Raw genomic sequence first — 12,109 nt, 5'->3', positions numbered from 1 at the left:
TTGTCATCGTCATTACATGGGAACTCTCAGGACAAAAATGGGCCAATAGCCACAGTGATTAAGAAGAGTATTGAGCACTGCCTTCTGAATGTGTCCTCTTTGGGCAAAGTGAAATAGGACTTCACAGTGCCAACCAAACCCATGGCTTAAGGGGGAAAAAAAATCAAAACTCAGGTTACGACTTGTACCGCCCTATACAGTTTGGGTCCGGGCTATTTAAAAGAAGATACCTCATTAGAATTCTAATATGCCCATTAGAATTCTAAGATCTTCTTGTTAAGTGATTTCAACTATCTGCTAAGATCTTTACTTTCACGGCTATTCAAAGTCCCTGCACCAGAGGTTTTCAGCACCTCTGATTGGCTGAAAACAGAGCCTGATAGAATCCAGACTTCCATTGGCCAAGAACTCTGTGCAGCGGATTCTGTGATTGGTTTCCTGATGGCAGATAAATTCAAGGAGCTCATTTACTGGTTTGAAATGTGGGTCCATTTGAAATTCCACCCTGAAGATTGGATTAATTGTTCAGGCCAGGTTAAACAAAGAAGGAGTCCAATGAACACAATGGGCAATTGTGTTGATATAACTGTTCAATGAAAGGTATACACTGATTATCTGTGCGTTCATCCCTAAGGGTGGATACTTCTGGACCTTATCAATAAGATGGGAAAACCTTACATGAAAGTAGTAGTTTCATAATGGGTGGGAAGAAAGAAGTGCTGCAGGTACACAAACGGGCATGTTACAATATTTGAATGGGTTCCTGAGTAGACAAACTCAACACAAATGGCCCACTTATACACAAAATAGAAAATAAGTAAGTACAGTAAATGATTTGAATATTAAACCAGTTATACTGTTCAAATTCACAGTGATAACAAATAATATTGTATGGGTTTTGTAGAGTCACTTTGAAGATACAGTAGAGTCTCACTTATCCAACACTCGCTTATCCAATGTTCTGGATTATCCAACGCATTTTTGTAGTCAATGTTTTCAATATATCTTGATATTTTGGTGCTAAATTCGTAAATACAGTAATTACTACATAGCATTACTGTGTATTGAACTACTTTTTCTCTCAAATTTGTTGCATAATATGATGTTTTGGTTCTTAATTTGTAAAATCATAACCTAATTTGATGTTTAATAGGCTTTTCCTTAATCTCTCCTTATTATCCAACATATTCGCTTATCCAACTTTCTCCCAGCCCGTTTACGTTGGATAAGCGAGACTCTGCTGTAGTATCAGCGCCGTGTGTTCTTGACTGTAAATCAGCCGCCCACGACCGGTTTCAGCCTATCTGCAGGCCTTCTTCTGGTGGTTTGAAATTGTTATATATATCAGCATATGCTATAAATATATCCATTAAATATCATATACTAAGACACATTTCCGGGTACTTACAAGATTATAAACTTGTCACTTGCTCTCCTTAGAAAGCGAACCTGCGCTTTCAAGGGGAGTGTAACCCGTCCAGCACAAGCTGTAACCTATGTCCTGTTCTGCCTTACAACTGACCAGGAGGACGTCTTTCTTGCCTGGATTCACCCTCATCCAGTCCAACACAGCTGCCAAGCACCAGTTCAGGACCTGCATAGCCTGGAAAGGAGTGACAGAGTTGGACATCATCTAATTACAGATGACACTGTACTCCAAAACTCCTGATGATCTCTCCCAACGGCTTCATGTAAATGTTAAATAAGACAATGGTTGTGGGACCGAGCAAGTGTCCTGCAACAACCACTTCTAGGACTGACCCTCCAGGAAGGACTGGGGCCACTGCAGAACAGTACCTCTGAGCCCCATTTCTGTGAGGCGTCCCAAGAGGATACCATGGTCTCTGAGAGGTCCAGCAAAACCAAAAGGGACACACTCCCTTCATCCAGTTCCAGACGTAGATCATGTACGAGGGTGACCAAGGCTGTTTCAGTTCCATGTCCTGGCCTAAAGCCAGACTGTGCCGGATCTAGGAAATCAGTGTCTACCAAGAATTCCTGGAGTTGCGAGGCAACCACACATTCCATGACTTTGCCCAAGTAGGGAAGATTGGAAACTGACCGAAAGTTGACAATTGAGTGGGGTCCAGTGCTGGTTTCTTCAACAGCGGTTTTATAACAGCTTCTTTTGAGCTGGCTGGAATCTTGTCTTCCTGAAGGGGGACATTAACCACCACCTTCACCAACTCTGCCAACCCCCCTCTGGCTTCCTTTACCAGCCAGGATGGGCAGGGGTCAAGGATGCATGTGGTTGGCCTTGCCTCTCCAAAGATCTTGTCCACATCCTTGAGCTGCACCAATTGAAATGAATCCATTAAAACTGGACAAGCAGATGTTCGTGTTACATTCTCAGAGACTGCCGTTAACATGGTGTCAAAGTATGATAATTTCGTTGCTATAATGTGAGTAATTACATTTCATTACTTTTTGTTATAGTAATTGCACAAATGGGAAGACTTCAGGGGCTCCTTTCTCCCTCATATTTATAGATATTGAGGTGAAACTTGCTACAATGGTAGGACACATTTATCACTGTCAGCCTACCAAATTTCAGAACGTTTTACTTATCCATGGATGTTTAGGGAATTTTCAAAGCTTTTATAAACAACATTTGTAAAACAAAACTACGAGAGCTAGCTCCTTGAATTTTCTATCCAATGACACAAGATAACAGAATGGAGACTGCGCCAATGCGCTCTGGAATTTAAAGCCAAATGGTGGTCCATCTGCCTTCACCTTTGCCCTCCCTCAGCCCTGATTGACTGAGAGGCATTCCATGTTTTACTTTACCTTTCAGCAGGGCTTCGTTGCTCTGTGATTTCTTTGCTGCATCACAGACTTCTGAAGGAATCAAAACTTAAGAAATGAAGCCCTTTGAAGTTTTGGTTCTTAATTTTTTTGTGCAGACCCTGCCCATGCATCAGATATGTCGTCATAAGTATGAAGCTAACAAATTAGTTCCAACTTATGATGAGATATGATTTTTCTGCACAAGGCTAGTAATCAACTACACAGTGAAACCGCTTTCTTCAATACCGGTTTGAAATGACATTAAATGGTCAATGTAGATGTGTCCTAAGGATGCATTTACACTATAGAATTAATAAAGTTATGCACCATGCTCAATTGTATGAAATCATGGGAGTTGTAGTTTTACAAGCTCTTTAGACTTCTTTGCCAGAGTGTACTGATGCCTCATCAAACCGTTTTCCTAATTCCACAACATTGTGCCATGACAGTTAAAGTGGTGTCAAGCTGCATGAATTCTACAGTATAGACAGAGAAATTCTGAGTGCAAAGTGCAAAAGCATCTTACACTCAGTTACACTCTGATTTGTACATTGTTTTCCACGATGAAACAGATTCGCCAATGCTTCACATTAAGTGGTCAGTTTTCAGATTTGCAGTCTAATACTCAAACCATGCTGGCCTGTTTCCAAAACCTGATAGCAGCATCATTTATCCATTTACAGTTATGGCAATAGTGTGAATAACCGCTGTTTTTTGACAAGTCATGGCATTAATAGTATCCATTTTGGGTAGGCATAACATAGAAAGCAAAATGCAAGTTCAAAACATCGACCACACTGCCTTCTGAAAAGCATTTCTAAGCTTTTACCATTAAAGAATGCAGTATTCTTCAAACTTATGATGTTGTTCAAAGATATAATTCAAGTAAGGTGTTTCTTCCAACAGATAATGGAAAACCAATAGATATGAGGCTTTTCTTTTCCGTTTCCCCCTTTTCTCCCTAGAGCTTGTAAGGGTTAATGGAAACCCTATGTTCTTCACTGCCCCTCTCCATAAACTGCATAGATCCTACTGGCCATAAAAGTCCCATCTGTAGCAAGAACCATCTGAATTAAAGACCTGTATTTATAACAACAAAAGAAAGAAAGGGTGTTAGTATTAATTACAAGGAAATGGCCTAGGAAGTTACAACTCCCAACATGCTCCAGCTACAGAAGAAAAAAAAACCCACTAGAAGCCCATCCCTAAATTATAATCAAAATGGGTGGGTCAAATTTCTATTGGAATTATGAGTTAAACTTTTGGGAACAATGTCCTTGCTTCATTACTAAAACAGCCAAGAGCCCCTCAAGGCTGTTCTTGCTCCACTCTTGCTGAACCAAGTAAGAAACATTGTTGTTTTCCTTCTAAGACAAGGTGTCACTTTAGGGGAAAAAATCCTCTATTTTTTTTAACTTGGAATTTGACCTGGAACGCTTAAATTGATTTTTTAAAGCCTCCTACAATGTATTTCTGAGCAATTGAACTGGAAACAAGGTAGGACATTCTATCCATATTTTTCTTGATGATCTTCTTCATGGACTCTCTCCTTCCCTCCCTACCTCTTTCTCTCTTTCCCTCTCTCTCTCCCAACACCCCTCCAAACAGCAACCTTCCTTTATTCCTTATCTTAAACAAAATGATGGTATTTTCGAAATCTAGACACTCTAAGTTAATTCCTTTCTGTTTTTTTGGAGTCCTTGTTTGGTTTTAACTACTCTGAAATATTATGCACATGCTTAGCTCAATTAGGTTTTGACTGAACCTGATGCAAATCCCTGATAGGTCGCCTTTTAGGACAACTGCGACATGTTCCCTATTGTGTTCATGCAACACAAGAAAGCTGCTGGAATAGATTTTCTAGGTTGTCCAATATAACCCCGTGGTATTTGTAGGCCAGATGTCTTCATTTCAAAGGGTTTAGCTATTATTCATGGTTTTATATGTACACACAAAGTGGAGGATCTTATCCCCTCCAGACACAGGTTTCTGCCCTATTCAAAAGTCCTTTCCCCCATAGTTCATGACATGTGTAAATGTCTCAAGATCCCTTTTCTTAATCCTCTCCAACATCATTAACATATACCTGTGTGTGTGACTCTGAAACAAGAGAACAGGAGAAATCATATTTTATGTACATATTTTATGCACAAGTATTGCATTGAATCTTTGCCACTGACCTGAGTCCCACTGGGGAGATAGGCCGAGTTACAAATAAAGTATATTATTATAGTATGACACAGCAAACGAGATATATATGCTGGATTTTGTATTACAAAATCACAAGTCGAATACTTCCCTATTATTATTATTATTATTATTATTATTATTATTATTATTATTAAATGCACAGAGCCCCCAATGGTACAGCATGTTAAAATGCTGAACTGCTGAACTTGCTGACTGAAAGGTTGGAGGTTCGAATCCAGGGAGCGGAGTAAGCTCCCCCTATTAGCCCCAGCTTCTGTCAACCTAGCAGTTTGAAAACATGCAAATTTGAGTAGATCAATAGGTACCGCTTCTGCAGGAAAGTAACGGCGCTCCATGCAGTCATGCCGGCCACATGACCCTGGAGGTGTCTCCGCACAACGCCGGCTCTTCGGTTTAGAAATTGAGATGAGCACCAACGTCCAGAGTCGGACACAACTAGACTTAATATCAAGGGAAAACCTTAACCTTACCCTATTAAATGCACACATGATTTCATTTGTTCTGTTCTGTTATTGAGAAAGGGATGGAGTAGGAAACTGAAATGTGAATCAAAACTACAATATAACTGAACCTAGATTTATAATTCCTCAATGTTCTGTTGGAATTAGAATTGGAGTTAAAACTTTAGAGGCATCTTCTTTCCTTATTGCTAAAATACCCAGGACTAATAGGCACTTACCAATGATGGTCTTGCTTCGACCTTGCTGAACCAAGAAATAAATGTTTTGTTCTCTTGTAACTCATCTATAACTAGGTGTCTCTTCTGGATGAACCAACTGTTTCGAACACAAAAACTTGGAATTACATCTGAAACTTCTGAATTGGATTTTTTCAATGCTGCTTTAATGGATTTCTGAGCATTTGAACTGGAAACAAGGTATGATATTGTATTCCTATTTTTCTAGGCTATATATTTTTTTTCTCCATAGACACTCAAATTGTCTCCTCTCTCTTGTTGTCTTCACACCAACATAGTCCTTATCATAAACAAAACTAAAAGCATTAATTTCAACATCTACACTCTTATGTTCCCTCCTTTCCAGGTTTTTGAAGTCCTGCTTTGGTTTTAACTGTTTTTAAATGTTATGAATCAACCTAGCAATAGTTTAGAAATTAGCTGACTCTGGCTCCTTAAAAGTCACATTCTATTGTAACTAATATGGCATAGTCTCTGTTGTGTTCATTCAACACTAGAAAGTTCTGGATTAGATGGGTTTCCTTCAACCATAAGGGCAACTCCAATAGAAAAGGAATTGGTCAGATGAAGATTAATGAAATATACAAAACTTATATCTGTAGGATTGGTAGTCTCAGATTCATTTTTTCATGTCTGAAAAAATATATCCACTTTTATGATTCTGTGGCATTTTGGGAACAGAAATCCTTCATTTCAATAGGTTTCATTTCATAGTTTTGTATATTCATGGATAACAGCAGTCAGGGAACCTATCCCATATCTCATTTCTATTCTCAAGAAAGGAATGGAGTATTGCAACTGAAATGTAAGACAAAGCCATATTTTAGCTCTATCTAAATTGATAGTTATCTAATGTCTCCTGTCCGAATTGTCATCTAAACCAGTGATGTCATTTCGATCATGGTGCAAAGTACACTAGTTCTGGAACACAAACATCCCTTCCTCTATTTTGGGGATATTCAGTGATTACAAAATTTGGGCCCTCCAGAGCAAATTTGATTATCCATAAGGGTCACTCTGCTGCAATCTTGTGTTGAATGGAAGTTAATGAAACATTCATTTTATCCTTTCTCTCATGTATAAACTAGTAGTTTGATACTTAGTCTTGTTGCTTTAAAAGCATGTATACAAATTTATGAGAAAAAAAAACTTATGAGAAAGGGGTGGGATATATCTACACTGGCCTCACCCTGAACTGGACACTGGACTCACCCTGAAGCTGGTGCCATCATTTCAAATGACATCCAACTTTTTCTAGGGGTGATCCATCTCTTTTTGTGCTTAAGCCAACTTTGCTCCAAACTAAACAAAGTTGGGGAATAGTTTATACTGTCTCTAGGTTCTTCTGCCATATGAATGCCTAGATTGGGTCCAATTTGAACTGATTTATCTATATCACTGCTTCTTAATCTGTGGGTCCCAACCCCAAATGGGATCCCCTTAACTTAAATTGGGGTTGTGAAAAATTTGGTAACAGTAAAAGGTTTCTGAACACTAGCCATTTACCATATATACTCGAAGATAAGCTGAGTTTTTCAGCCCTTATTTATGAGCTGAAAAAGCCTCCCCCAGCTTATATTCAGGTCAAGGTCGAGCCAGCAGTGGAGCCTGGAAGCCACAGTATGTTTTTGTTTCCAAAATCTCCCTCCTCTGCTTCTCCTCCCAGGCTGGATATCTTATATTTTTTTGAGAGAGAGACAGAAGAGAAGCAAAGGTTTTCAAAAGCAAAAGGAGAGTGTAAGAGAAACCCTTGCAAGCCAGATTGCATGGGCAGAAGGGGAAGAAAAAAGATATTCTTGCAAATTTGCACGATTCATTACTATTACTATTATTACTACTACTACTACTATTGCAAGAACATTTGCGTCCAAAGGGAGGGAAGGAAACAAAAATGAGGTGGGTTTTTTTGGGAGGGGGAGAGAAGTTTTAAAAAGCCTTTTCTGGCTACTTTTAGAGTTTGAAAAAGGGAGAAAGAAAAGAGGTGGGAAAGGGCAGGAGAAAAGAGGACAAAGTTGTTTTTAGGGTGGCTTTGCTTGCATTCCTTCCTTGGGTAAATGCATGCCCCAAAGCTTCTAAATATTTATATAGATGTTCCCCCTACAAATACATTAATATATGAATTTTCCCCTCATATGTTTACAGGTCTTTGCAAATCCTATGTAAATATAGATAACTAGAGATTTCCATGTACCTGTATATCTGTTCCTATATGTATACATTAATTTTATATATGAATTTTATATGAATTTTATCCTCACATGTTTGCAAGTGCAGAGGGAAAATGCGCGTGCGTGCACACACACACACAGATGTCTAGATAGATATAAACATTGATAAATCGGGCTTGGAAATATTGCAGGAGGAAAATGCACATAGAGAGAGGATTTGCAAAGGTTTCAGGGGAAAATACACATGTGAAATTAGTATATATAATGATAGATCTATATCTAGCTCTGCATTGTTTATGTAGGCATTATATGTTTGCCTGTTACTATGTTGGAAGCTGGCCTGAGTTCCCCAGGGGAGATAGATAGGCCAGGGTACAAAGGAAGCTGTTGTTGTTGATGATGATTATTATTATAAAGTTATTGTTGCTTTTCCACTTATAGAGTTAGTTTACTGTTTTTCTTTGAAATACAGTAAATATTCAAAACATTTAACCCACTGATGCCTCAATTAATGTAATTTTATTGGTATCTATTTTTATTTTTGAAATTTAACAGTAGCTGCTGCATTTCCCACCCTTGGCTTATACTCGAGTCAATACGTTTTCCCAGTTTTTTGTGGTAAAAAGCCTCGGCTTATATTCGGGTCGGCTTATACTCAAGTATATACGGTACACAAATCTGTTAGCAACATCATGCAATGAAGAAACTTCTTCAGCTGTACTCCAAAGGAAGGTCAACTTGTTTAGCAAGCCCTTGCAAGTGCTGATTTATAATCAGTAAATAGTTTATTATATGCCTATTTTAAATATCTATATACCCGGAGCCATGTAAAAATTTCTCTAGAGGAAAGAGGTCATGAGAGGAAGTCCTGATCTATATAGCAGAGGAGGCACTATCCCACTTCTCAATACAGTCAATACAAAGAGGGAGAGTAACCCCTCCTTGATGACCACATGCCTAAGTTGCCACTTCAGCAGTAGTGCCAAGTAGGCTTTCCACAGTGGTCCTAGGCTGATCAAAGTAGAGCTATGACTTGCCCATGGACTTCGTGTGGAGCCAGCCTGGCTGTCTTATTTGAAGGTCACAAATGGCCTGAGATGTGGGCCAAATCTGTGGTGCACCAGAATGGATAATTCCATCATGTATTTTGTCTCAAAACAGGTCTATCTCTCTCTTTCTCTGTGGACTTTATCTGATAAGCAGCTTCATTTTGACCATGAGAAGTGTACTTGCTCTGAACCATACAGACAAACAAGAAATCTATCATGGAGTTTATTCTACTTGCAGTGGCACCTATGTAAAGGTTCTCAGTGAAGCTGAAAAGTTCTATGAACAATTGTTCAATATAGAATTCACATCCCAACCCGATCCAATTGTGCAGGTTATTTCTATCCTTACTTTGCTTCTAAGCATTGTAGGGATGGTGGGGAATGGATTTGTGATTTGGTTGCTTGGTTTCTGTATTAAAAGAAATCATTTCACCATCTATGTCTTAAACTTAGCCATCGCTGATTTCAGTATGCTTATGAATAAATTTGTTTCACTTGTCATTGACATCATTTCTATGTCAAATGGGGCGGATGTCAAAACAATAAAGCTACTCTTGGGGTATTCTGTTGTCCTCACACATTGTGTGGGTTTATATCTTCTGACAGCCATTGCTGTGGAAAGATGTATTTTCGTTCTCTTTCCAATCTGGGCCCACTGTCACCGGCCAACATACTTTTCCACTACTATTTCAGTTTTGTGCTGGATAGTGTCTGCCCTTGATATTGTAACTACATTCTTGCTTTCTTATTATTGTTTGCTAGACTCTTGGGTTATATATATCCGAACTATTTCTGCTATAATTCTTTTTATCATCACACCAATCATGGTGGTCTCTACTCTAATCCTATTTATCAAGATATCATTTAGACATCAGCCAGGAAAGCTTCACACCATTGTACTAATAATCCTCCTTTTCTTCATTTTCACTGCTGTTCCTTATAACTGTGTTTACTTCTTGTCTATTATTCGTTATGATTTTCACATTATTGCAATTCCAATTTTTAGCCTGTTAATTGCTCTGAACAGCAGCATTAACCCAATTCTTTACTTCTTTGTCGGGAATGAGTGCAAGTGTAGATCATGGGAATCCAGCAAAGTCATGTTGCAAAGGGTTTTCAAAGATGAAACAGAGTTCACATAAGTCAGTGGAATAATAGTAATAATAATAATAATAATAATAACTTTATTTATACCCTGCCAAGGCAAACCAATAACATACATATTAAAATATAAATCGGCACGAGCTAAAAGTCATTTATATAGCTTTTGGTTTAGTGGATTTTATCAAAACCATAAAATGTAAAAACAAAGGAAGAAAGGGAAGAGGGAGGGCAATCCAACAAAGAATGACTGCACAGGATAAAATGGAGAATGAAACAATCTTTAAATAAATCACTGATACCTCCTAACTAATAATAACTTTATTTTTTTATACCCCGCCTCTATCTCTCCAAAGGGGACTCAGGGCGGCTTACATCCTAAAAACCCAAACATTCATTTTCAATGTTTTGCATGCACTTTTTCATGCACTTTTTTCATAATGAATGTCAGGTTTATCAGATCTATTGTGCCTTTTTGAAAACCCCTGGCCATTGGATTCTTGAACCTCGCCTGATGGAGTTCCAATGTATTCGGTTTTATATTTTATTTTAGTGTGTTTTGTCAGGGTTTCTGTATTTTATGATGGTTGTATTTTATTTATATTTCTTATATTTATTTTATTAATCTTTATTTTATTTGTCATCGTTTTGTTTATTAAGTTACAGTTAGATTGTTTCGTTTGTCTAATGTGTCTTGCCCTCATGTAAACTGTTTGTATGGTTTTCTTTTGGCATTGAATGGTTGCCATGTTGTTGGAAACCACCCTGAGTCCCTTCGGGGAGATAGGGTAGTCTATAAATTATTATTATTATTATTATTATTATTATTATTATTATTATTATTATTACTATTGTATGACACAGCAAACAAGATAGATATGCTGGATTTTGTTTCACAAAATCACAAGTCGAACACTTCCCAAGTGTCTAGGACTGTGTGATGTATTTTCAGATGATGCGCACAGATCCCAGTAGGGTGGCCTTTTGCAGTTATTATTATTATTACCTGCTTTAAAAAATATTGTGAGTTCTTTTATTTATGTATTATTTTCATTTCTAAAGATCTGGAGTAATACAAGTGGTTTTCTCTTGGATAAAAATCATCAACAACAACAACAACAGCAACAGCAACTTTATTTATACCCTGCCACCATTGGGGTGGCTCACAAAGTGCTAAAATGTGCAAACATGCAAAATATAAAATTTGCAGAAACAATAACATAAATTTATTATTTATTTCAGACATTTATATCCCGCCCTTCTCACACACACCCCGGGGGGGGGGGGGGGGGACTCAGGATGGCCTCACAATCAGCAATCATTAGATGCTAGAAAACATAATATTTAAAACAATTACAACTAAAATAAATTTAAGAAACAATTGAAAACCTGGATGTTTGGGCTGGCCTTTGGAGAGACAGCTATTGGATGACCAGCCTCATTATAATTATATTCTGAATGTTATTAGGTTCCTTTCATCAGGGTATTGTAATCTAATGATTTTATCTTATATTGCTGCTATAGCCCCCCCCCCCCCTTTGAAGTTGACGGATTTGCATTGGTGGTTGTTTGATATTATTACTGTTGTATAAACCTTTGTTTTAACTTCTGTTTTATCATCGTCTTGTGTTTTAAACTGTGTATATTGTTTAATGTATTTGCGCTGTTACTTTTGTAACGTTGTGAGCCGCCCCGAGTCCCCACGGGGAGATGGTGGCGGGGTATAAATAAAGTTTTTTTTAATTATTATTATTATTATTAAAATAAATTAAACATCAATTAAAAACATCCATTACACATCCATTTAAAAATAGCATAAACCAATAATAGCCAACATAAATATCTCACTTCACAAAAACCCCTGGTTAAAATCAATAACATGCAGTAGTGGCTGCAGGTATAAAACCACAGTAATCAATCTCAGTCATGTAAAGTGAAATCTATGGGCCTTCACATATATTCAATTAAAGGAATCTAAATATGGTCAAAGGCTTGTCAAAAAAACCCATGTCTTCAATTGTGTATGGAAGGCTTGAAGAGTGGAGGCTAAATAGTGTTTTTCTTCACTTTTGCAGAAGTCCAGTGGCCCTAAC

The 12,109-nt window shown here is 37.8% G+C and overlaps 1 protein-coding gene across 1 annotated transcript; it reads left to right on the top strand.

Moving 5' to 3' along the window:
• Positions 1–9,075: 9,075 nt before the first annotated feature.
• LOC103278486 (mas-related G-protein coupled receptor member H) lies at positions 9,076–10,057 on the top strand. Its single transcript, XM_008108338.2, has one exon. The coding sequence runs from the start codon at positions 9,083–9,085 to the stop codon at positions 10,055–10,057; it is 975 nt and encodes a 324-aa protein (XP_008106545.1). The 5' UTR covers positions 9,076–9,082.
• The last annotated feature ends 2,052 nt before the right edge of the window (positions 10,058–12,109 follow it).

Source organism: Anolis carolinensis, chromosome 4 (assembly GCF_035594765.1).
Source record: "Anolis carolinensis isolate JA03-04 chromosome 4, rAnoCar3.1.pri, whole genome shotgun sequence".
Classification (NCBI taxonomy): domain Eukaryota; kingdom Metazoa; phylum Chordata; class Lepidosauria; order Squamata; family Dactyloidae; genus Anolis; species Anolis carolinensis.
The sequence above is the reverse complement of the archived record's forward strand: the minus strand, read 5'-3'. Positions and strand labels throughout refer to the sequence as shown.

Excerpts from the sequence above, each read along its gene's own strand:
- LOC103278486 (XM_008108338.2), top strand. The coding sequence starts at position 9,083 with ATGAGAAGTGTACTTGCTCTGAACCATACAGACAAACAAGAAATCTAT.